The sequence below is a fragment of the Salvia miltiorrhiza genome, chromosome 6, assembly GCF_028751815.1.
Source record: "Salvia miltiorrhiza cultivar Shanhuang (shh) chromosome 6, IMPLAD_Smil_shh, whole genome shotgun sequence".
NCBI classification, from domain to species: domain Eukaryota; kingdom Viridiplantae; phylum Streptophyta; class Magnoliopsida; order Lamiales; family Lamiaceae; genus Salvia; species Salvia miltiorrhiza.
The window spans coordinates 45,437,492-45,463,444 of NC_080392.1; the positions used below are offsets into that span (position 1 = coordinate 45,437,492).

Genomic DNA, 25,953 nt, shown 5'->3' on the forward strand with positions numbered 1-25,953 from the left:
TGTAGATTCTTTATTATATGTATGAAAATATCAAAAAAATGAATTAGAATTCTAAATTTGTATCCACTAATTAAATATAATTCATCAACATATAGATGTAATAATTAAATTGTAATTGACATGCATCAGATTTTTACCTAATAACTTTTCCAATAACAGTAATATACATTATTAAGGTATATACTACATGAATCGTAATTCTAAAAAAATATTTTTATTAAAAAAAAACAAGAATATATTCTAAAATTAAATTAAACTTTCTTAAATTAAATTAATAGTAAAAGTGCTATTAAATTAAATTAATAGTAAAACTTTCTTTTTTTATTTAATTATATGCATTTATTAAATAATAATAATAATAATAATAATTAAAAAAGAAGAAAGAAAGAAGATTAAATTAAACACACAGTTACACACTCAATCATTGGGTGTACCAGCACACTTTATTCATTCATAAGTCATAACCAATAACCAAGTAATGCATTTTAGCAATGAAACGCATAACAACATTCATACTCCATTTATCTTCCACGTTTATTCTTATCATCGCAATCCCACAAACCGATCATAAACACACAATCGAGTCCAACCTAGGCAGCTCCAAACTGGTTGCAGCTCGTATCACTCAGCAGCAACGTCGAGCTAAACCCTAGCTTCGACGCTGACACATCGAACTCCAGCAGATGATTCTCCAACTGATAACCTCCCACAACTATCGACGTCGTCGGCCCCGTCAAATTCGGCGGGCCCTCCACAAACGCAAGGCACATCACTCCCTCGCCGACTCTCACCATCGAGTTCGACCCGTAAAACCGCCAGTAAACGCTGCTGCTCTGCAGAACCAGATCCACAGTCGGCACGTCGCCCCCAGTCTTGCTGCTCGTGATCGTTCTCGAATCGAAGCAAGCGCCGAACGGAGCAACGGACGCCACTCTCTTGATGTTCTTAGCTGCAGCAGCCTTCACGAACTCGTCCACCACAGCTCTGTAGATCGATCTGTGCAGGCTCGTATACGCCCTCACCGTCCGTATGCTGGTGCCGCCTTCCCCGGTTCTCTTGTTGATCGACAGAAGTGTCTTGTTTAATGCTAGAGAAGTTTCTCCAACTCTGATCGACCTGACGTCAATGAAGTAGGCGATGGAGAGGTTGCCGGTAACTTCGTTACCGTAGGTGCTCACTGGATTTCTGAGCAAGGGTGTGGTCTGGATTGCTTCCGAGATTTGTTGGAACGGTTTCCTGTAAACCTCGTCTCCGATGATCATGTTCCCATTGCCGCCTGAAGACGGGATGCAGAGCGCGAACTTCTCGCTGATTTTGAAAGCGGACGAGAGCTGCGCCGGGAGAGAAACCCTAGTTCGGCCGAGGGCGAGGAGGCCGACGGTGGGGGCTGCTAGGGCTTCCCGCAAGACGGGGTCGGAGAATTGGAAGGGGAAGTCATTGAGCTTATAGTGGGCCCCGCGTGTGGAGGAGACGCGCAGGACGTCCTGGCCGAGGCCGCTGTAGCCCTGGGTGCCGGTGAAGGGGTTGAGGGAGTAGTCGGAGCATGTGTTGTTGGTGCATCCGGGGACCGGAGGCGAGAGGAAGCAGAAGATGCAGCCGACTCCGTTGGCAATGCGGCACTGTTTGGTGCCGCAAAGGATGGGGCGGTAGGTGTCGGCGGCGGAGAAGTAGTCGAGGGAGTTGAACCATAGGAAATTGCCGCCGAGATCGATCCCCACGTTCAGTGTGGTGGCGTTGGAGCCTAGTTGGATAGTTGTGTAGTATTGGTTGGTTGCGTCGTCTTTCCTAATTGGGAAAGTGAAGGCTTTAGGTTTTGGTTGAGCGTTTGAGAAAGAAGATACAATGAGCAAAGAGGAAATTATGAAGATGGAGAGAGTGGGAGAAGCCATTATCTTCGTTCTTTGATATATTGAGTTAATAGTTGTTAGTTATTTATACTGGTAATGGATGAAGTGATTTGGATAGGTATAGGATTTCTGTAGTTTTGACTTGGGATGGCAAGCCAGCAAATCAGCATTATCTTTAATTTGGATCTCAAATTGTCTGGTTGAAGTCAACATTCCCAACTCAATTAATTAAGGTCAAAGTCAAAACTCTACACTTCAGATCCAGTTCTATCTTTTTCAATTATATACTACTTATGCCTTAAAATAAAGGGATATATATAGTGATAGTTGTAGCATGAACTTCAATTGATACATTAATTTTAAACCTTATAAGTTAATTTAGTTACAGTATTAGTGTATCAGTGATTTTTTGCATGATAAAGTTCAGTTGATAGTCGAATTTTATGCGTGTCATTGTCACCTAACTAAATTAGAACAAGGAAAATTGAGATATTCCACACCATCAAAATGACATCGGTTTATTTTAAAAAAATATAGAAAAAGAAAAAGAATAAAAAAACAATGATAATGTGGAATATTACAACCTTTTATTTATTTATTTTTTAGAATAAACAATTTATTTTATTATAATTATACTTAGTGGAAATGCCACACATGAAATCCAGCATCTAACTAAACTTTCTAATGCAAAAAAATGATAACGGATAAAAAATAATCAATTTGTATATGAGATTTGAATAAAATATAGTATTCATTAAAGTTTGAGCTATAACTATCACATAATTAATTTACGAGATAAACGAGTGTGTATGTTTTCTTTGTATTTACTCACGAAATGAAGAAGACATGTAATGATGTGGTATAATTAAAGTTTGGTTTCTCAATTCTCGGTGCAGAAACTTCTTTCCGTACAGCATGGCATTCAAATAAAAATTTATTTTGTGAGAAAATAAATTGGTCACAAAATTGGGCGACCCACTTGTGTTTATGAACTAATTTTCACATTTGATGATGATGATTAACAATTCCAACCTTTTCCCTTCAAATAAAATAATCTAATATATATATTTAATACGCCGCGTAAAACTATTGGTCAAACCTGCGTACAATCAATACTTATACTGCTGAAATGGAAGTTTAATATAAAAAGAAGAAATAAAAACCCTTGAATGCACAAGACGCAAGCAAGGAACAGAGACTCTAAAAGAGTCCGATAAACAAAAACAACAACGCTCAGAAAAGTCTAAACGTTACCGCAAAAACCAACAATCAAAAAGTAAAATCCATATTGGAATGATAATCATCCTTGTTGCGATCATTTTCCATGTCAATTACATCCGACCAACGGTCGTTCGCAATATTGTTCATAGTACGCATCGCGTTGCTGCTACTATGATCAACAACGAAATTGCTCGGCTGAAATACTTATACAATAGTAGGGAAATCGGAGACAATTAAAAAATAAACAAAAATAAATAAAAAAGAATAACAGAATAAAAGAAAAAAAAAAGAATTAAAGAAAGAAAGGAAGTTGCGTGCTTAACAACTAGACTCGATCCATTGTTTAATTAAGAGTTTTTAATTAGTTTATAGTCCATTGAAATTCGACCGGAAATCATTTTATGACAATATTTTAAAAATTGGTATAATTTTATTCACAAAATGAATAATACTATGATAGCAATATTTTTGGATATAATTATATAAATATATAAATTGTATGTTCTTGAATTTTAATGGATAATTACTTAATATAGTTCATCGAAGCAGAGCACAAAAGTATTTCAAAATTATTTTATAGGATTTAATCATCTGGATATATCTAGAATTTATATAGTGGTACTTATTTCACACTCAATTAATTATTTAAACCCATTTAAATATATAAATATAGGTAGTAATAGTAATTGATTATTCGTTTAAATGAGAGTCAAACACTATAAAGTAAACATTAATTAATAAATAGTATAAATAATCAAAGATTAAAAAATAAAAAAAAATATTATCTAAACATGTAAATTTAGTGGTTAGACTCGTTTATAATTTATATACATGTATTTGTTGTAAATATAATTTAAAATTAATTTTAATTACGTGTTGATATGTGAAATCTCGATGTCTACATAGATTTTCGAGCATCATCTCATCATCATGTACATAAAATCGAAATTGAATTGCAAAAAAATCAATATTGAAGTGTCTCACATTGGATTGGAGATAGTGGCATGAGCCACTTTATATGGTGAGGCAACTCTCTTCCTTATAAGGCCTTTTAAGGGAGGAATGTGCTCAATATCTATTTCTAACATGGTATCAGAGCCAACCCAATCCAATGATGGCCCCCAATATCGTTATCAACAGATGACGTTTGGGATAGTCCACGCTGCGCGTGCGGGAGGTGTATTGAAGTGTCCCACATTTGATTGGAGATAGTGGCATGAGTCAATGATGGGCCCCCCAATATCGTTATCAACAGATGACGTTTGGGATAGTCCACGCTGCGCGTGCGGGAGGTGTATTGAAGTGTCCCACATTTGATTGGAGATAGTGGCATGAGCCACTTTATAGATATGGTGAGGCAACCCTCTCCCTTATAAGCCCTTAGATAGTGGCATGAGCCACTTTATAGATATGGTGAGGCAACCCTCTCCCTTATAAGCCCTTTTAAGGGATGAATGAGCCCAATATGTCACAGCCCAAAACCGTTTAGTTCATTTGCAATTTTTATTTGAAAATTGTTAAAGTTTCGCGTTATTAATATATATATATCTATTGAGCGAATTTATGAATATGTCTAGTCGCGCTCCTAGTCAGATAGATAATTTTAAGTTATAAATTATAACTTTAGCAAATGAAAATTATGCTCAAAGATTGGGCCTGAATAAATATTTATAAATTTCTTGATATTGGGCCATGTATATATATTTTCTTACGTTTGGGCTTTAAATAGCTCATTTTATAAGCTTATTTATAATTGGACCTGAATTATGTTTTAAGCTGAGAATTTTATAGAAGGGCCCATAAAAAAACCATATTATGATATTTTACTGATTCTTAATTATGAAGCTTTATTCTGAGATACAAGAACATGCCAAATTCTTTTGCAATGATTTTAAAACAATTATTCAAGTTTCAATATTTATAGTTAATTAATGATTTCAAGGATTTGGATACCTTATTTTCGTATCTGCAAATTAACAATTTCTACTCTATTTATTTACATTTGTTTAAAGAAGTCTCCAAGCCAGCCATTCCTATTTTCATTCTTATCAGATATCTAACCGCCCTAGTTAGATGTGACTTTGAACTATAAATTATACCTATGGAAATAAAGATCTATACTCATATTTTTATATAAATTTGTGCCTAAATAAAATTATTTATTTAAATATATTTATTATGACATTATATTGATTTTTGGATAAAGAATAAAATATTTTCTTAATTTTTATTAATGTTGGGCTTGTTGTTATTAATGGGCTAAAGCTTCATATTTTTCATGGAAGCCCATACATTCTTATATATTATATAAATTATTATTTTAATTTAAAAGAAGGTATAGGTGTATCACTTTGCTACAGCCATTTCATTTCACTCGGCCACGTTTCGTCTCAAAACATTCTTGAGCCACAAGTATCATCTCAAATTTTCTTATTTAAAACATCATCCTTTATCATCTCAGTTATCATGCCAAAAACGCAGCAATCTTTAAGATCATTTGTGCTCTTTTCTCTGTAAAGGTAATTTTATTATTTCTGCAAATTTTCATTTTCCTACAGTTCACTTCTATATCTGCACAAAATACAATTTTTAATAATTTTTAAACTCTCACAATTCATTTTACTCTCAAATTCTAAAATCCCCAACATCTTCAATTCAAAAGCAAACAGAAGATTCAAAAGCCTTTCCGTAAAATTTGATTTCCACAGCAGCAAATTTTGAAGCAGCAAACTTTGATTGATCTCTTTCACACGTTTATGTTCAAACAAGTAATTCAATCTATTTAAACCTCATTGTATCATTCTCATTCCATCAGTTTCAAATCATAAACCATCAACAGATTTCTCCATTTGCTCTTTTCACAAAATAATTCAATCTGCCATTTCTCACTGCACATCATCAATCGGTAATTCTCATAAACTTGTATAGTTTTATTTTCATATGCAAAGATCTCTGCTTTCTTTCAATTTACAGAAAACAACCAAACTCCCACAAAATTCTTATTTTTATAAATCCAAACATGCATACACACATCATTAGATCTAGTGTTTGTAATTCATAAGAAATCGAAAAGGAATACATATTCATTGATTTTACAGAAAACAAATTTAGATTTAGAAACCTATATTGATAAAGGGAGTTGGGATGAAGTGGGATGAGGAGCTACCCGCCGGAGCAGGGGGCGGCGTCAGATGGTTGTCTGGCCGGATCTGGAAAGGGAGAGAGGGCGGCGGCAGCAGTACAAGAAGGGAGGCGGCTGGACGCGCCTCCGTCGACACAGGGACGGCGGTGGTGGCGTTGCGGTCGGCCAATTGGGTGGAAGAAGAGGAGTCGTCGGCCTCCGGCGACGGTGTGCCGGTGGCGGAGGCAGGGGGAGGCCGAGGGAGAGAGGGAGAAGGGGGAAAGGGAGCCTGCGTGAATGGTGAAGTGGGGTGAGCTGCGTATTTTGTAATTGTGTGGTGAAAGTGAGAGTTAAATTAGGGATTTAAGAGAGAAAATGAATTTGGGCTTAAGGGTGGGCTAAAGCTTTAATTGGGGCTTAATTTATTAAATGGTTGGGCATTAATTTTACTAAATAAGTTGGGCTTAATTCTACTTTTAATATGGCTGCATTTGCATATATTTTTACAAATGATATTATTAAATTTTATATTTCGATTTACATTATTAATTTGAACTTAGTTTTAATTAAATATTGAGCCCAAATATTTTTATAAGAAAAGCTCTTTTATAATCTATTAGACCAATGATTTTTAAATGGTTATATGATAATAAATTCTTAAGATTTAAATTACTATTACTATTATTATTTTTATAGATTCAAATAGGCCCTTATATTTTGAATTTATCTGACTAGGTGCGGCGCGATTAGGACGTGAACTTTAAATTATCACAGTTAACTTTCAAAGCTCCAGTTTCAGGTGTGGGATTTATTTCAGTACATGCACGTGGTTAATATTTGTCCATTTTAATATTATGTGTTTACCGTATGTGTTGTAAAAATATTTATCGCTAGGGGCCAGCATAATTGGTCCAGGACTTCACCGTCCTTGGTATGCCACAATGCGATTTCACGTTACAGGGTTGCAACCATTATATTGTCGCCAGGGGCCCACATATAGGGTCCGGGACATTAAAGTCCTTGGAGTTGCCACAGTGCGTATGGAAATTTATGTTACGTTATGACAATATGTGTTACCATTTTATTAACATGGACAATTATTGCATGTTCCCACACTGAGTGTACCATGTATGCTCATCCCATATTCAACAGTTTCAGGTGATTGATATTGGAGGCGCGTGGAGAGTCGAATGGGCGCGTCGAATCTATTTAAAATAAATGTTTCTTAAAACATATTATGTTATTTCATGTTATATCTTTTGGTTATGTAAACTCTGAAATTCTATACTATTTGAGATTTGTGTGTGATTTATTTAAATAAATGTTGTTATATTATTTTAATGTCATGACTTGTTTAATTTATATTTTAAATTCATTTCAAATATTTATTTAAGAATTTATATCTTTACGAAAATATATACATGGATACATACATAATTTTTAATTATATAAAGCTTTTATTTTGTTATATTTTCCGCTGCTAAAAAGATATTATTTTATATTTAGAGTTTTTCCTTAGTACAAGCTTTATTAATTAGTTAATTATTTTTCTGACATCTTCATGTCGTACTTTGAAAATAAAGTTGTAAAATTTATGATTTAAAAATCAAGATTTATATTTGAATACATTATTGAAAATTTTGATATCTTATAAATCGTTTTAAAAGTACTTTAAAGACCAATTTTATTTAAAGAATTCTTTTTCTTAAAATTATTTTCGAAAATATTTATTTTAAAAATGAGTTTTAAATTATTTTAAAAGACTTCCGCATTAAATATTTATTTAAATTTTATATTTAACTCCTTAATTAGATTAGGGTGTTACAGCATGGTATCAGAGCAGGTCTACTTTCCTGTAGACTCTGCAAAATATTTTACATAAAATTCTTAAATGTCATGTGTGAGAAAATCCATTCGACCTCTACGTACTCCGACTTCAAGGTAAATGTATTTTAAAAGTATTTCAAAATATTTTTATAGGGATGAGTATAAATTGTTTACGTTGAAAGTATGTTGAAATTTGCTGCAATAATTGAAGTTATTATCAGAAAGTTCAAGTTCATTATGCAAGTTATTATGAGAAAGTTCAGTATTCAAATTATATGTTGAAGATTATTGCGGCTATGAGTAAAGATATTTCAAATATTTTTCAAGAGGATGAGTATAAATTATTTACGTTGAAAGTATAGTGAATTTGCTGCAATGATTGAAGTTATTATGAGAAAATGTTCAAGTTCAGTATTCAAGTTATTATGTTGAAGATTATTGCAGCTATGAATTGTTAATTTCGAGGACGAAATTTTTTTAAGTGGGTAGGTTTGTCACAGCCCAAAACCGTTTAGTTCATTTGCAATTTTTATTTGAAAATTATTAAAGTTTCGCGTTATTAATATATATATATATCTATTGAGCGAATTTATGAATATGTCTAGTCGCGCTCCTAGTCAGATAGATAATTTTAAGTTATAAATTATAACTTTAGCAAATGAAAATTATGCTCAAAGATTGGGCCTGAATAAATATTTATAAATTTCTTGATATTGGGCCATGTATATATATTTTCTTACGTTTGGGCTTTAAATAGCTCATTTTATAAGCTTATTTATAATTGGACCTGAATTATGTTTTAAGCTGAGAATTTTATAGAAGGGCCCATAAAAAAACCATATTATGATATTTTACTGATTCTTAATTATGAAGCTTTATTCTGAGATACAAGAACATGCCAAATTCTTTTGCAATGATTTTAAAACAATTATTCAAGTTTCAATATTTATAGTTAATTAATGATTTCAAGGATTTGGATACCTTATTTTCGTATCTGCAAATTAACAATTTCTACTCTATTTATTTACATTTGTTTAAAGAAGTCTCCAAGCCAGCCATTCCTATTTTCATTCTTATCAGATATCTAACCGCCCTAGTTAGATGTGACTTTGAACTATAAATTATACCTATGGAAATAAAGATCTATACTCATATTTTTATATAAATTTGTGCCTAAATAAAATTATTTATTTAAATATATTTATTATGACATTATATTGATTTTTGGATAAAGAATAAAATATTTTCTTAATTTTTATTAATGTTGGGCTTGTTGTTATTAATGGGCTAAAGCTTCATATTTTTCATGGAAGCCCATACATTCTTATATATTATATAAATTATTATTTTAATTTAAAAGAAGGTATAGGTGTATCACTTTGCTACAGCCATTTCATTTCACTCGGCCACGTTTCGTCTCAAAACATTCTTGAGCCACAAGTATCATCTCAAATTTTCTTATTTAAAACATCATCCTTTATCATCTCAGTTATCATGCCAAAAACGCAGCAATCTTTAAGATCATTTGTGCTCTTTTCTCTGTAAAGGTAATTTTATTATTTCTGCAAATTTTCATTTTCCTACAGTTCACTTCTATATCTGCACAAAATACAATTTTTAATAATTTTTAAACTCTCACAATTCATTTTACTCTCAAATTCTAAAATCCCCAACATCTTCAATTCAAAAGCAAACAGAAGATTCAAAAGCCTTTCCGTAAAATTTGATTTCCACAGCAGCAAATTTTGAAGCAGCAAACTTTGATTGATCTCTTTCACACGTTTATGTTCAAACAAGTAATTCAATCTATTTAAACCTCATTGTATCATTCTCATTCCATCAGTTTCAAATCATAAACCATCAACAGATTTCTCCATTTGCTCTTTTCACAAAATAATTCAATCTGCCATTTCTCACTGCACATCATCAATCGGTAATTCTCATAAACTTGTATAGTTTTATTTTCATATGCAAAGATCTCTGCTTTCTTTCAATTTACAGAAAACAACCAAACTCCCACAAAATTCTTATTTTTATAAATCCAAACATGCATACACACATCATTAGATCTAGTGTTTGTAATTCATAAGAAATCGAAAAGGAATACATATTCATTGATTTTACAGAAAACAAATTTAGATTTAGAAACCTATATTGATAAAGGGAGTTGGGATGAAGTGGGATGAGGAGCTACCCGCCGGAGCAGGGGGCGGCGTCAGATGGTTGTCTGGCCGGATCTGGAAAGGGAGAGAGGGCGGCGGCGGCAGTACAAGAAGGGAGGCGGCTGGACGCGCCTCCGTCGACACAGGGACGGCGGTGGTGGCGTTGCGGTCGGCCAATTGGGTGGAAGAAGAGGAGTCGTCGGCCTCCGGCGACGGTGTGCCGGTGGCGGAGGCAGGGGGAGGCCGAGGGAGAGAGGGAGAAGGGGGAAAGGGAGCCTGCGTGAATGGTGAAGTGGGGTGAGCTGCGTATTTTGTAATTGTGTGGTGAAAGTGAGAGTTAAATTAGGGATTTAAGAGAGAAAATGAATTTGGGCTTAAGGGTGGGCTAAAGCTTTAATTGGGGCTTAATTTATTAAATGGTTGGGCATTAATTTTACTAAATAAGTTGGGCTTAATTCTACTTTTAATATGGCTGCATTTGCATATATTTTTACAAATGATATTATTAAATTTTATATTTCGATTTACATTATTAATTTGAACTTAGTTTTAATTAAATATTGAGCCCAAATATTTTTATAAGAAAAGCTCTTTTATAATCTATTAGACCAATGATTTTTAAATGGTTATATGATAATAAATTCTTAAGATTTAAATTACTATTACTATTATTATTTTTATAGATTCAAATAGGCCCTTATATTTTGAATTTATCTGACTAGGTGCGGCGCGATTAGGACGTGAACTTTAAATTATCACAGTTAACTTTCAAAGCTCCAGTTTCAGGTGTGGGATTTATTTCAGTACATGCACGTGGTTAATATTTGTCCATTTTAATATTATGTGTTTACCGTATGTGTTGTAAAAATATTTATCGCTAGGGGCCAGCATAATTGGTCCAGGACTTCACCGTCCTTGGTATGCCACAATGCGATTTCACGTTACAGGGTTGCAACCATTATATTGTCGCCAGGGGCCCACATATAGGGTCCGGGACATTAAAGTCCTTGGAGTTGCCACAGTGCGTATGGAAATTTATGTTACGTTATGACAATATGTGTTACCATTTTATTAACATGGACAATTATTGCATGTTCCCACACTGAGTGTACCATGTATGCTCATCCCATATTCAACAGTTTCAGGTGATTGATATTGGAGGCGCGTGGAGAGTCGAATGGGCGCGTCGAATCTATTTAAAATAAATGTTTCTTAAAACATATTATGTTATTTCATGTTATATCTTTTGGTTATGTAAACTCTGAAATTCTATACTATTTGAGATTTGTGTGTGATTTATTTAAATAAATGTTGTTATATTATTTTAATGTCATGACTTGTTTAATTTATATTTTAAATTCATTTCAAATATTTATTTAAGAATTTATATCTTTACGAAAATATATACATGGATACATACATAATTTTTAATTATATAAAGCTTTTATTTTGTTATATTTTCCGCTGCTAAAAAGATATTATTTTATATTTAGAGTTTTTCCTTAGTACAAGCTTTATTAATTAGTTAATTATTTTTCTGACATCTTCATGTCGTACTTTGAAAATAAAGTTGTAAAATTTATGATTTAAAAATCAAGATTTATATTTGAATACATTATTGAAAATTTTGATATCTTATAAATCGTTTTAAAAGTACTTTAAAGACCAATTTTATTTAAAGAATTCTTTTTCTTAAAATTATTTTCGAAAATATTTATTTTAAAAATGAGTTTTAAATTATTTTAAAAGACTTCCGCATTAAATATTTATTTAAATTTTATATTTAACTCCTTAATTAGATTAGGGTGTTACACAATATCCATTTCTAACAATCGATTCATGATTTCTCGATCGCCCAATCAAATGTTCAATCAAGTTGCTCAAAAATCTATCGGTTCAGTCAATTTTTTTTGGTGCTGGTTCGTGCACACCCCTATTCGGCACAATATTTCCAATTAAAACATTCCGAAATTCACACAACAATCAAAGAAAAGGAAACATGAGACACATAAGTTCTTCTAGTCATGTGAGCTGAGCAATCGGAACTAGCTTAGCATTTGAGGAAACGGAGAAGCCATGCTTCATTCAGAAGCATTGAGGAAACACAACAATTAGAGCTCCCTGCTGCAGCACCGCCCTCCCACCCCAATCGAGAATCGAAATCCCAAACCGATCGGAGCTCGCCGCTGCACTGCAGAGCCCCACCCTCGCCCCCTACCGCCCAGCGTCGCCTCTCAGACCATAGATCTTAGCGTTTCTATGCGACTTGGAGGTGCCAACAACCCATTTAATTGCTTTATTTGGAGTTGATTATGTCGTCAGCTCAAGACCCTTTTTACATTGTGAAAGAGGAGATTCAGGATTCTGTAAGTTCTTTCTTTTTAACCTAATGTTTCTTTTTATATCCATCATTCGGTACCAGATCGATCGGTCGATTAATTTATTTCTGGGATAGTTTAAGAGGTCTATTATTACCAGGATTTATTTTTTTGATTTTCCACATTCCGTTAATTGCTTGAACTGGGTTTTACATTGATTAATGAACCCGGCCCTCCTATGTTATTGGATTTTGAAGCTTTGATGTGAACTAAACTATGCATCCACGCCTTTGTTTTATTTGTGTATTTTTTGGAACGCTGTTGCTTTTTGTGTATTACTATTAGTGTAGCTTGTGAGTGATTTGATGGTGTTTAGAATTGTACGCCTGGATTGCTTGGTGAACGCATCCGGTCCCCTTGATCTAGTGCAAATTGTGTACAGGATGTGTTGAGCACTTCTATATTGAACTTAGAGTTAGTGATAAGATGTTATGTGATTACACACATCTAATATTACAGATTAGCATTCTTGAATCAGCATTATCTTTATACTTTCTAAGATGTTATGCAGAAAGTGTTAGCTTATTAATTGTGATATTGTTGATTACTTCTTCTTTTGGTTGGATAAACAAAATTTAAAGGCCGCATCACGGTGGACTCGAACCTGAGACCTTTGGCCTCAGGCATTAACTACTCTATCACTAGGTTAACACACACACACATTGTTGATTACTTCTGCTAAGCAATAGTTACATATAAGTAAAGGTTTGCACATTTGAGTTTGAGCATCATCGAACTGTAACATGAGTTGCTCGTGTAGCTAAACACTTCTAATATTAGTAGATTAATTCGGGTATCAACCATTGTACTTATGCCCTAAGATGCTATGCAGCAAGCGGTGGCTTATTAGTTGTGATATTGTCAAATACCTTCTGCTAAGCAATAGTGGACATCTGAGTAAAGATTCGCCTATCTCAATTTGAGCACCATGAATCTTAAAAATTCCTAATGTATCTGTAGGCCGATGATCTGTTCAAAAACACCCTTTAAAGGCAAGTTTGTTTAGATATGTTCACCTGCCACTAGTTTGATATTTCCCTCTAGGGGGGTGTCCAACTCTTGAATAAATTATTTGATAGCTTCTATTACATTAATTTGCATTTGTTGAATGTTAGCTAAACAATGAAGTTCCTGCTTTGTTAGATTGATAAGTTTCTCCAAACCTTTCACAAATGGGAACGGATGCCTTCAGATAGTGGGGAGAGGATACACCTCACTAAGGAGGTTCTTACTGGATCTGAGAGCATAGAATGGCAGGTATGATTTTGTATTTGAACTTCACGTATTTTCCTTGAGTTACATTTCCAAATTCTTATAGTTGACAGATATCAGTAGACAAGTTTTCTTCAATCTGCTATTGGATGCTAAGATTGTAGATTTTGTCATAGACTGTCAATACTATATTTATTAGTGCACCTTATGAGATTCTTTTTCGTAATGGATGATCATGATTAGAACAACGGCTATACAAGTATTATTGTTTGCTTGATGTAAATACATTTGCTTCTAGAATTTCTGATGTATGATACATTTCTATCACATTAGTACTGATAGTCTCCTGACTGAAAGGTAGATGAATTGGACAAGGCAATAACTGTTGCATCTAGGAATCCTGCTTTGTATGGTATCGATCAAGTGGAGCTTGATAATCGAAGAAGATGGACAAGCAATGCTCGGAATCAGGTACCAGCTATTATTTTTCAGGAAATTGGTTACCCTATTTGATTTCCTTTTAGAGTTCAAAATATTTGGTTTGCTTCTGAAGGTTAATTCTTTTAAGGATTTTAATTGAGCTATTTACAATAGTTTTTTGTTCATTGGTTGATTATGGCTCTTATAAACTGGAATTTTTCTCGGCCAACAGGTGAAAAGTGTCAAGAATTCAGTTGTAACTGGAAAAGAGTTGAATGACACTAGCACATCTAATTTCAGTGAAATGCGCCGAGAGCTTATGAGACTGCCAAATCCTCATCATGCTGATCAATCACAAAAGTACAGTGCAGATAATGATGATTTTATATCATCAGAATCTGATAGACAACTACTTCTCATGAGGTAATATTTATAAACCCTTGTGTTGTTTTCTTTCCGTTGGTTAGTCTGAATTGTAAGCTATAGGTGACTGTCTATCTATGATTCTTGCATTTTGTGATTTCCCAGTAGCATAGAACCCTTTTTCCTCTTTGAGACCATTATCTCTTATGCATGTGTATTTTGGAAAGGAATGATGAGAACAGGATAAAGTTCCCCAATAAGAAGAGAATCGTGCTAACCAGATATGCTGCTTAGGCCTTCTAATTGTTTTGTTATAATTAGGAATCCAATACTAATAGATCCTCCGATAATTCGTAGACCAATCTCTTTCATTTCCTTCATTAACTTCCTACACGCCTTGTGAACCTCCTCTGACCAGTCAATTGTGATATTATAGTTTTATTGAACTATGGTGGAATATATTTGTGTTTTTAGTAGAAAATATATTATAGGTAGATATATTAGAAATTTTATACTTTAGGTGCACCTTGCCTACGAAAAGGCCGTGCCTGCACTTAAAGCCCTGCACCTATGCTACGGGGCAGTTTGCGCCTCTGTGCGCCTTCCGCCTTTTAAAACCAAGGGTGCTATAAAATGTAGACTGAGAGGGTGTTTGGCTAAGCTTATTTTCGAGTGCTTATAAGCTCCAACAGTTTATAAGATGTTTCCAGAGCTTATGAGATTTAAGGTCTCAAGAGTTTGTAAGCTGTCAAAGTGTTTGGATAATTGAACTTATAAGCTAGAGAGCGAAAACTATAGTCAGAAAGAGGACATCATAGTTAGAGATAAAAAACCGAAAAGATATGAAATTGGAAGGGTATATGTTAGAAAATAACAAACTATAGTAGGATTATTGATGCTCTCTGCTCCGTTTTCTATTGGATTTGGGGCTATCTATCAGTTTTCTGTCCTTCCTATTGATGAGTCTTCTCTTGCAGGCAACAGGATGAAGAACTAGATGAACTTAGTAACAGTGTGCAAAGGATCGGAGGTGTAGGGCTTACTATACATGAAGAGCTCCTTGCACAGGTGAAAGTCCCTCTACCTCTATTAATAAGACATACTATGAAGTGCGTTTTATTAATCTAAACAGGTTTCTCAAACCTTATATCTTGAGTATTTGCAAATTAATGTTCTGGTTCATGTTTATATGAATTATACTTTTTCATTTGAATTGCTTATCTATCAGGAGAAAATTGTAGATGAACTTGGCATGGAGATGGACGGCACATCAAACCGTCTTGATTTTGTTCAGGTAAAAAACATGTCGCCTTCATGCCTGTATCAATGTGCATGCTTAAACGAAGCTAAATGGCATTTACTTTGCATGATTGGTAAGCTGTATGATTGGGTATTTTTATCTACAAGAGTAGGATTTCTCCAATCCCACTCTTTCAATGAGATATTATCAAGCAAAACTAGATCAAATGATAGAAATAATCAAGGGCCTTGGGATACCCCAAAGTTTCAATCCATTTTAGTAAACAAATGATTAGTCTTACTATTTTTCTCAAAAGTAAATGCTTCCTAAGTAAATAACTTGACTATATGGTGGTTAGTGGTTAGTCGTCTTATGTAGTATTTCATATTTGCAGAAAAAGGTTGGTGTGGTTATGAAGAAGGCGGGTGCGAAGGGCCAAATCATGATGATTTGTTTTTTACTGGTTTTGTTCATTATTCTATTTGTGCTCGTCTTCTTGACATGAGCAGGAGGAGAGCATTCATACAATAATAAGTGGGGAAATTTTCACTCTTTGTTGTAAATGTATTGCTTGCGGACTGCACATCAAGAGACTAATACGAGTGAATGAGAGTTATCATCACATTCATACTCAATGGGCAATGTGATCAAAAGTCAAAACCACTTGTGTTTTAAGGTGGTGTTTATTACAATTGATGTTTCCATTGTGTTTTATGTGTTCCAATAATACATATGAAATGTATAAAAAAAAGGCAGAAGACAATCTAAGAATCTTACAAGATTTTATTTCAGAGACAAATCAAATCAGCAACAGGACTAAACCACGCCATTCAGTAGGGCTAAAATGAATATAAAGAAGAAAATGGCAGGCATTTGAGCACAAGCTTTTCGACGAGCATATCACGTGAAGAATAGTAAGAGTTTCTTGCTCTATAAAAGGAGGAGTTTAAGCCAAATCAGAATCATCTATCTTCAAACACAAGGATACTTCATCAAAGTTATATCCAACATGGCAACTTAATGGAGTTCTGTGTTCACCTGAAGGAGAACTAGACGAAACAGACGATCGACCCCAACACGAGAAAAAATCTTGAGAGGAGCTACCCAGCCTACCCTCACACGGTCAAAAAAGACCTATTCCCTCATGTTTAGGCGTCCGTCTCCTAATATCAGTTCTCTTTCGATGAAGCGTGTTGAAAATAAGAGACATGTGACTTATCCTCTGGTGTTTTTGTTAATCAAGTTGATGTTGATTCTTCAGAGTGTTTTCTGAAATGACTTGTCAAAAAATAAGTAGCGAAATAACTTAAGGGTCTTAAGTTGTAAATGATTGTTTGGTCACTTTCATTGAGAGAAAACTTTTCGATGACGAGCTTGTCAGTCGCTCTCAAGAAACGAAGACTCGTCGAAAGATAAATTAATTAAATAATTTATAATTGTATTTTAAAGTGTATTATAACTTTAAAATTGAACAATATATTTCAAGATATATACTACTCCACTTTTAACAATAAATATCTATTACACTTATAATTATATAATTATTTGTCCCAACCCGGTTCAAAATTATGAATCACCACTTACCACACTCTGTTAATTTCATATGTTAGGTAGAATCGTGAATACCAAAGAGAGAGAGAGAACTACTTGGCTTTAATTTTGTACCTTAAACATAACTTTATTATTTGATGTTGTTTTTTTCTCAACACCCCCCAAACACATTAATATGCATGTGCCACACTTTACCTCCAAATTCTTCTTTCATTTCATTGCCATCTCCGCCCTCACTGCTACGTCTCTCTCTCTCTCTTTATATATATATACGTGCGGCCTTGTACCAGCATCATTTTGTCCATCAAATTAAACCCTTATAAACATTTCCATCATATATACACTTATAAAAGCATAGTTTCATTGTAGAGTAAGTTAGGATGGGTATTTTCAAGGATAACGGCGTCGTTTACAAGGCCGTCGACGATGTCGATCTCGGCCCCGACAGCGATGAGTTTTATCTCCGAGCCAATGTCAAAGGTTAATTGTGTGTGTGTGTGTGTGTGTGTGTGATGAAGTAGACAAAGCTTAAGGAATTAATGGATGTTCCATAGTCAATTCTATGTGAAAACGGACATATATATAATCTATCATTATCATTTTTCAATATAATTCATCATGCATGCACGAAATTGATCACAGAGAAGTATATGATCTCTGCTGTATAACGAACTTGCATGGACTGAATTTTGCCATGGATTATAAAAATTGTTTGGTTATTGCTATGAAATAAGTGCTTGATTATTTGATTTGATGCTTTAAATATTTCTCATATATATTTACTGGTTTGCATTTATCTCCAAGAGTGGGGAAATATATATACATTAATATTATGTATATATGTATATGTATATAGCTCCTCGCATGGCTGGTCTTTTGGTGAAAGTGTTTGTTTGGTTGCTGGAGTCGCCGATTTTGGGAGGCATATTACTCTACTTTCTCAAGAAGAACAATCTAATTCACAAGGTAATTAAATTTTCTTGATTTTCCTCTTCACATTTACTATATTTTTCATTATTTAATGTAATTAATTAAAATATACTACTCCTAGCTAATTGTAAAAATCAATGTGCGGAGATGAAAAATATGTTTTTGTCTGGTGGAAATAAGGTTATCTTATCTATATGCCGTATACCGGCAAGGTCCTTTTCTAGAAGTCGCTATTACATTATTTAATTTGGAATGATAAATAAATACAATAATTAATTGAGTTGAAAGAAATGTTGAGTTATAGAAAAATTCATATTTTTTTAAATATTTACATTTACAGGCATCACTTTTAATTATATACATTTTTATTAGTTCTTTAGTTCTCAATTATAAGAAGAATTAACTATTACGAATTTGAATAACCCGTTTAACTTTTAGTTTCACGTGTGTGCGTGGTTCCAATTTGATATGCACATGTTTAAAATTACAATTATTACAAATATGTTAAAAACGAAAAAAAAAATATAAAAAACAACTTAATCCAAATAATTTCAAATTGTCAAATGAATAATTAATCTTTGTTTTGGTAAAGGATATTAGGAAAGGCAATAAAAATGTGCCGTCAAATTGGTTTGTGGCAGACTGAATTATTTGCAAAGATATGGACCATACTACATAAAAATGGGACGATTCTTTTTAGAGAAATTGATAGTTACGAGTCTCATAAAATGGGATAGCACATAAATTTCTTTACAGTGGTTGTACCATATTGTTTTGCTTATGTATAGGCCTATCAAGTCAAAAAAAATGTATAGGCCTACCAAACACTCTTTGTATATTTAATTCCTAAAGACTTAATGTTTTGCCGTGCAGAAAGGTAAATTAAATATTATATTATCTCTACACTAATATAAAATGTGTATTAGGCACAAAATATTAATTGTCTATTATATTAATAGTTATATAAATTGTATATTATATATTTAGAAAATATATTAATTCATTAGATATTAAAATATTAGTATTAATTAATTACTTAATTTACATTATGTCCAAATCTGTTTGATATATATAGAACTCTTTTTTGAATCATGAAAAAGATAATATCATATAGAATCTAATTACTTAACTAGATCAGTGGAAATAGCAATAAATCAGTATTATATGGAGTAATTTATAGAGTTTAATTATTTTAAAGAAGTTTTACTATAATTATAGAATTAAATATATCGAATTGCTATTTAAAAAATTAAATATAATAAATATTGTATCTATATTTTTCTTTTATCGAATAAAATAACATTGATTATATGCACAACATAGGCTCTTTCTGCTAATATGTTATAAAAAAATTTCATTGTGGACGTTTGCAAATTTGTAGGCAAAAAACTTGGGCGCTGTCACCTTATTAAATACAAATGGGATTTATTAATATCCAAAAAAGAAAAGATTTATTAATTTTTAGTTAAAATTTATTAATAATTGATTAAGGTTTATAATTAATTTAATTAATTATTAATTGAATTATTTAATCCAAATTAAACAATTACATATATAAAAAAAAAGAAGGAGCGGCCCCTCCGCCGACGGTAAGTTGCGGCAGGATGCCCCCAAAACCACCTCTAATTTGTGGCTTCATATATAGGCTACAACATATAAAATTAAGAGGAAATGACAGCTAGTATGAAATGAATTTATTAGAAAGTCTATACCTAATTAAATTAATTGCCCTTGTTAGGTGACAAGTGACGCTTTATTTTTATTTTTATTTTACATGCCTCTGCTATAATCGAAGATTCAATTAGCTAGAGCCCCGTTTTGAATTGCTTTTGTTGGGTTCAACAGAAAATTCATACGACTTGATTTATATAATCATTTGCTACTTAGATAAATTTCAAATATATAGTATTATGTTTAAGAGAATTGCACTTCGATCAAATTTAATTATTACTATGTTTCTATTTCGATGTAAGCATCGTTCCATTTTGATACAAACTGGAACTCAGTCGTACCCAATCATATATACAAGCCACATAAATTTTTTGACCTTTTATGGAGTTTTCCCTCCAATTTGTTTACTGCAATAGTATTACAGACTTATATATAGCTCAGTTGTATTAAATAATTCCTCATCTTTAAAAGAGTAAATGATCATGGAATTAAACTATCCCCAATTAATAAAATAAAAGACTTGTGCATATTTTAATAGTCCTTCCTATTCAATTTACAAATCTTCCTAAGTTTTGACACACAAATTAATAATAATAAAAAAAGTTAAAATCAACCTTAATTATAGATAACTACCCTTAATTATATGATCACTATTTTGTACGTAAAAGAAAAGAAAAAACACTTTATCTTCTTCAGCCTAGCTACTCAATAAAAAAATAAAGAAATTGACTTTAAGAAAAAGTAAAAGTAAAGTTCAATAAATAGGGGTAATTTTAATTGTAAATATTTTAAACTATAACTAATTAATTTACAAATAAATGAAAGTTCAAAACCACTTACAAAAGGAATGGGAAACGATGGAACGGATCCGTCGTTAATTATATTTTAGCGATGATTTTTTTTTACAGTTAATTGTGATATTTTTTGTAGTATACTTTCACACAGTATTCTTGGAAATTCCGATATGTATCTCAGAAAATGTCTTCATCTCGCAGCTCGTGTCGTTTGCAGAGTTGCAAGAAGAGCCGCTTTTTGTTCCTTTGCATCCGCATCACGGTTAGAAATGCAATAACTCTCTCTAAATTAAGATCAACTGCCAATTATTACATCTTGCACAATTTATTTATATACTACTATTTTGTATCATGTGATTATAAAAAGAATTAATTGATTGTAAATGCATAAATTATTATATTTTTTATATTCTTTAAAGTTGGTTATTTAAATACAAATTTTAATTAATACGGTAAAATCGAAATGAACGTGACATCAAACTTATTAGAGATGCCATCATCGCCCAACAAATCCAAATATCATCACGCTAAAAATTCCGATCGATGACATATCAGTTTCAATTTGAGATAAATTCTAAAAACCATCAAAATTTATGTATTTATTCATCACATCACATTTATATATAGAATAGGAGAAAAATCAAAATTGAATAATAATTTATAAATTTACAAGTAATTAACAGGAAACGAGGAAAAGGAAACAATATGCGTAGAGGCCCATGCACCACCTCAAGAAAAAGTTGAAGAAGCTGTGAATTGTGTTAATAATGAAGAAGAACCTACGCTTCCACAACCTAGTTTCCATCGTTGGACGGTTCTTGATTATGCCACGGCGTATAAATCTGGGGAGACAACACCTACAATGGTAAATTTCTTCTCACATGCATGCATGCATTTAAATTTGGGATATAATATGAAAAAAAATTCTGTCAATATAACACTCTAATTTTCAATTGTTCTTAATTATCTTTTCATACGATTGTCAACTGTCCTAAAATTAATGTTGTGAAGTGTTCACATGACTTAAACAGTCGACGTACTGAATGGTTTACGTAGTTGAATGTCTACGCTACTTCAGTTAGTCAAGATAACTTTAATTTGCCACTTTAGCTAACTATATTATATTATTAATTCGTCAAAAACTAACAAACGTGTGGAAAAACTAGAATAATTGAAAGTTTGTATATTTATAGGCGCAATTATGAATTAGCCCTTTGCATATGGACTCATAAATGAGAATGATGTGTGTGTGTGTGTGCAAAAGGTGGCAGAGAGATTCATAGGTTGTGTTCGGGAATCATCAAGTGAGAAGCAGCAGATGTCCTTCTTCATCAACTACTGCGTCCAAGACATTCTTAGGCAGGCTGCAGAATCAACTCTTCGCCATCAACGAGGTCCACAATCAATAATTAATTACAACAAATTTAAAAGTTTTTGTAGAATTAATCATATGGAGTATATGTTTTTGATAATGATACGATTTCCAGGAGAGCCAATATCGGTGTTAGATGGAGTTCCAGTAGCTGTTAAAGATGAGATCGATTGCATGCCATATCCAACTACAGGTTAATTAGCTACGCCTATCATATTTGGGAGAGAGTTATTTTTTGGGGTAATTGTGCCTAAATACGTAAACTTTGACACAATTCTAGCTAGTTTTGTACATGGATTAAAATACATGAACTTTCAACTGTTTTGATTTTCCACACAATTGTTAGCTTTCTGCAAATAATACCATCGTGGCTACATGAAGTGCAAAGTTGTATATAGTGTAGTTTTTTTATGTGGAATTTTTGAGTGAATGCTAAATTTGGGGAAAATATATATATAGGAGGAACAAAGTGGATGCAGAAAGTGAGAGAATGTAGAAATGATGCGTGTTGTGTTAGGCGTCTGCGGTTATGTGGTGCCATAATAGTTGGGAAAACAAATATGCATGAACTCGGAGCTGGAATTAGTCGGATCAATCCTCATTATGGGTCTGCATTTCTCATCCTAGCTAATTTTCATTTGATTATACTAATTCTTTTTATTAATAATTATAATTGATATGTAAAAAGGGCTGCTAGAAATCCTTATAACAGAAGCAAGATTACTGGAGGATCTTCGAGTGGATCGGCAGCAGTGGTAGCAGCTGGATTATGCCCTCTTGCACTTGGTGTTGATGGAGGAGGTACAACTTTTATACACTAACTAAATTAATTAATACTGAATTTTCAATTCCGGTTCGTTGATTTCAGTAATTTACAATTTAAAGTTTTATGGAAAATGTATACACATTTTGATGCATATATGTTGGTTTTGATGAGTTGGGTAGGATCTGTAAGGCTTCCTGCAGCTCTTTGTGGTGTGGTTGGCTTCAAACCAACTTTTGCTCGTGTGCCTCATCAAGGGTAAACACTAAGTTTAATTTTCTTATCATCATTTCTTAGTCTAAATAAATAAATACTTCATTTATGTATTCATCTTGTTTTGCAGAGTTCTTCCCATAAACTACACAATTGGGATGGTTGGGATTCTTGCAGCAACAGTTGAAGATGCGCTCATCGCGTAAGTGACTATTCAAACTTGAATTATACTATTAATTTTCACTTATCCAAATAAAATCTAGAATACAATTCAATATTTATAAACCTAGCTAGATAAATAACAATAATAATGTTTAGCCTACAGTTATGCAGCCATTGCTGGAGGCGATTCATCTCATCACTCTGCCACTACAGTGGTTAGACATTTTGCATCTTCTCATATTCGAATCTCTAATCAATAAAAGCTTAATTATGAAATCGCGTCTTCTGCAGCCCAAAGTAGGTTTGCCCTTGCTCAAATCTGCAAACTATATGTCTGCTGACATCAAGATTGCAAGATATAGAGAGGTTTGTGATAGTATAATGCATTAATTAATTTCTGTTTTTAATTTATTTAGATGAAAACATTGAATGTATGGTGATTTTGTGACATATATGTATCTAGTGGTTTGATGACTGCACTGATGATATCAAGGCCTGCTGCTCCAACGCGGTTGCTAAATTATCTGACAAATACGGCTGGAAGGTAACTTTCATCTACATATATCATCATCGATCGTCATAATATAATTGAAAAAAGAGTAGAATTCATGCATCTTAAGATGCAACAATTAATCCTATAAACAATTATATAGTATATATTAATTTAACAATGAGTTTGGTTGTTAAATAGACTGTAGAGGTGACCATTCCAGAAATAGAGGTGATGCGGTTGTCGCATTATACAACAATCGGATCAGAATGTAGTAATGCAATCAAGAGCTACCTACAAAATGTGTGAGTATTTAATTATGATTAAGATTTAGATAGAGACATTGATGATATATAAAAAAGAGTTGGAACAGGAAGAAGGAAGAGGTCGGGTGGGATGTGCGAGTAGGCCTCGCTGTATATGATTCCTTCTACAGCAATGACTATCTAAATGCACAGAAAATCAGGTAATTAACATCTTATTACAGTAGTCCTCACAAAATTAAAGCTCAATTTGATGGTTAAAGCCAATTAGTGTTTGAATAATTTGAACATGCAGGAGACGTCAGCTGCAATTCCACGAGAAAATATTTTCTATAGCAGATGTGATTGTTACTCCAACTGTTGGGTACGTACGAAATTCTCTCTCTCTCTCTCTCTCTCTCTCTCTCTCTCTCTCTCTCTCTCTCTCATTTCTTACATTTGCCTGAACAAATTTGGTTACAGTGTGACTGCTTACACGATAAAGGACGACGCCTTGAAAACCGGTGAACTAGACTACATAAATGGAGGTATCAACTCTTATATCACCATTTCTATTAGCATTATATTTCTCTATAATTAACTTCAACTAAATGAATAAAAGAACAAGTTTTGATTTTTACGTAGATTGTAAAATTAATATGTCAATAATAAGTTTTGAGATATTCAAATCAAAATAAGTACTGTATTATACTATTTTGATTAACTAATTTATATATATTTGCAGCTGCATTAGTACGATATCAGATAGCTGGAAACTTTCTGGGACTTCCTGCTGTCACTATTCCTGTACTCATCAAATTTCTCAACTCTTTAATTAATTTGCCAAATATAATTTCATGAGTTAAAATTTATGGGTGACGGCATGCAGGTTGGTTATGATAGCTGTGGGTTGCCAATAGGGCTGCAGTTTATCGGGAAGCCATGGTCCGAATCTTTGTTGATTTACATTGCTTCTGCTATGCAAGTAAGTTTCCATTCTTTTTGTTGGATTCACAGTGACAGGGCATATTATTTAATTTAATAGTATAAAATTTTAACTATTCGTGATTTTAAAAAATATAATTTTTACGTCAGCTAGAATTAAGCATAACACTTTGACTCGACACATTTTAATAAAATTGGTAATTAATATATTTTTAATAGATAAATGATTTCACCATATATAAAATGAGTGGTTGAGGTTGAATTAAGTATAAGTCATGATTGATTTTTTTGTAAGGGGGCATTCGATTGTTGAGATTGGATTAGCCCGAGAATAATCGAGATTGAATTGATCAGAGATTAATTTTGTCATAGGAGGTAAGTCAAGACTCATAAACTAAGACTATTCCTATATGACATTGTCCCAAGATTGAATACCCGGCTGTACATCCATCCAACTGAACAAGATATCATAAGATTAATCTAACATCTAATTCTTCAAATTGAACAAACCCTAAACAATTAAGGATATTTATAAGAAGGGCCGATGGTGGCGTTGTTCTTTGAAAAGGAAGGTTCTATTTTTTTACGATGTCAAGTGTTATACTTTTGACGAACGGAAGAAATAATATGTAGATGTTCTTATTTTTGTTTTAGCTTTTTATTTTATTTTATTTTAACTCTCTCCAGGCACTATGTATATCAGCATGCAAGAAGCCAGAGGTGTTTTATGACTTGCTCACCAAGGAGTAAACTGTGACCATCTCTCCAACTTTGTGTAAAAATAATAACAGATATACATTTTAGTAATAGTTGTGCTTAATAAAATAACATGAAGCAATAACCTTGAGTCGGATATCGCGAACTTGTAATTTAGTGGTATCATTGATTCTTAATTTCTCCTCCTCCCAAATCCCAACCTTATTTTTTCTACAACTTTATCATTTTTGTCCTTGGGAATTCGTAACACGCTTTCATACTACACCTATTGATTATATATGCAGCTCTAATTAGAAAATTAAAACTATTTTT

General features: G+C 32.9%; 3 protein-coding genes across 4 annotated transcripts; 2 read left to right on the plus strand and 1 right to left on the minus strand.

Annotated features, from left to right (window-relative positions):
- Positions 1 to 427: 427 nt before the first annotated feature.
- LOC130990002 (probable aspartic proteinase GIP2) lies at positions 428 to 1,953 on the minus strand. Its single transcript, XM_057914184.1, has one exon. It carries the CDS (start codon positions 1,887 to 1,889, stop codon positions 591 to 593), a length of 1,299 nt encoding a protein of 432 aa, XP_057770167.1. The 5' UTR covers positions 1,890 to 1,953; the 3' UTR covers positions 428 to 590.
- Positions 1,954 to 12,117: 10,164 nt separating this feature from the next.
- On the plus strand, positions 12,118 to 16,483 carry LOC130990004 (syntaxin-61-like). 2 transcript variants are annotated; one of them, XM_057914185.1, is made up of 7 exons: positions 12,118 to 12,544; positions 13,700 to 13,813; positions 14,126 to 14,239; positions 14,421 to 14,611; positions 15,529 to 15,619; positions 15,780 to 15,845; positions 16,186 to 16,483. In XM_057914185.1, the coding sequence occupies exons 1-7, from the start codon at positions 12,491 to 12,493 to the stop codon at positions 16,294 to 16,296; spliced, it is 741 nt and encodes a 246-aa protein (XP_057770168.1). In that variant the 5' UTR covers positions 12,118 to 12,490; the 3' UTR covers positions 16,297 to 16,483. The 2 variants fall into 2 exon arrangements, with proteins under 2 accessions (XP_057770168.1, XP_057770169.1); XM_057914186.1 differs by lacking the exon at positions 12,118 to 12,544 and having other exon boundaries at positions 14,130 to 14,239.
- Positions 16,484 to 17,559: 1,076 nt separating this feature from the next.
- Positions 17,560 to 25,828, plus strand: LOC130990005 (fatty acid amide hydrolase-like). Its single transcript, XM_057914187.1, has 20 exons — positions 17,560 to 17,822; positions 18,199 to 18,308; positions 20,939 to 20,999; positions 21,421 to 21,602; positions 22,002 to 22,131; positions 22,225 to 22,302; positions 22,569 to 22,716; positions 22,798 to 22,910; positions 23,055 to 23,130; positions 23,216 to 23,287; positions 23,411 to 23,462; positions 23,539 to 23,613; positions 23,711 to 23,791; positions 23,939 to 24,042; positions 24,111 to 24,203; positions 24,296 to 24,364; positions 24,463 to 24,527; positions 24,725 to 24,786; positions 24,869 to 24,964; positions 25,612 to 25,828. Exons 1-20 carry the CDS (start codon positions 17,723 to 17,725, stop codon positions 25,672 to 25,674), a joined length of 1,830 nt encoding a protein of 609 aa, XP_057770170.1. The 5' UTR covers positions 17,560 to 17,722; the 3' UTR covers positions 25,675 to 25,828.
- The last annotated feature ends 125 nt before the right edge of the window (positions 25,829 to 25,953 follow it).

What these genes read in the sequence shown, in the direction of transcription:
- LOC130990002 (XM_057914184.1), bottom strand. Translation starts at nt 1,889, where the DNA reads ATGGCTTCTCCCACTCTCTCCATCTTCATAATTTCCTCTTTGCTCATT.
- LOC130990004 (XM_057914185.1), top strand. Translation starts at nt 12,491, where the DNA reads ATGTCGTCAGCTCAAGACCCTTTTTACATTGTGAAAGAGGAGATTCAG. An exon ending in CTGAGAGCATAGAATGGCAG is followed by an intron (nt 13,814 to 14,125) that starts GTATGATTTTGT and finishes CCTGACTGAAAG; the next exon opens with GTAGATGAATTGGACAAGGC. An exon ending in CAAGCAATGCTCGGAATCAG is followed by an intron (nt 14,240 to 14,420) that starts GTACCAGCTATT and finishes CTCGGCCAACAG; the next exon opens with GTGAAAAGTGTCAAGAATTC.
- LOC130990005 (XM_057914187.1), top strand. Translation starts at nt 17,723, where the DNA reads ATGGGTATTTTCAAGGATAACGGCGTCGTTTACAAGGCCGTCGACGAT. An exon ending in CTGACAAATACGGCTGGAAG is followed by an intron (nt 23,792 to 23,938) that starts GTAACTTTCATC and finishes GTTGTTAAATAG; the next exon opens with ACTGTAGAGGTGACCATTCC. An exon ending in ACATTGCTTCTGCTATGCAA is followed by an intron (nt 24,965 to 25,611) that starts GTAAGTTTCCAT and finishes AACTCTCTCCAG; the next exon opens with GCACTATGTATATCAGCATG.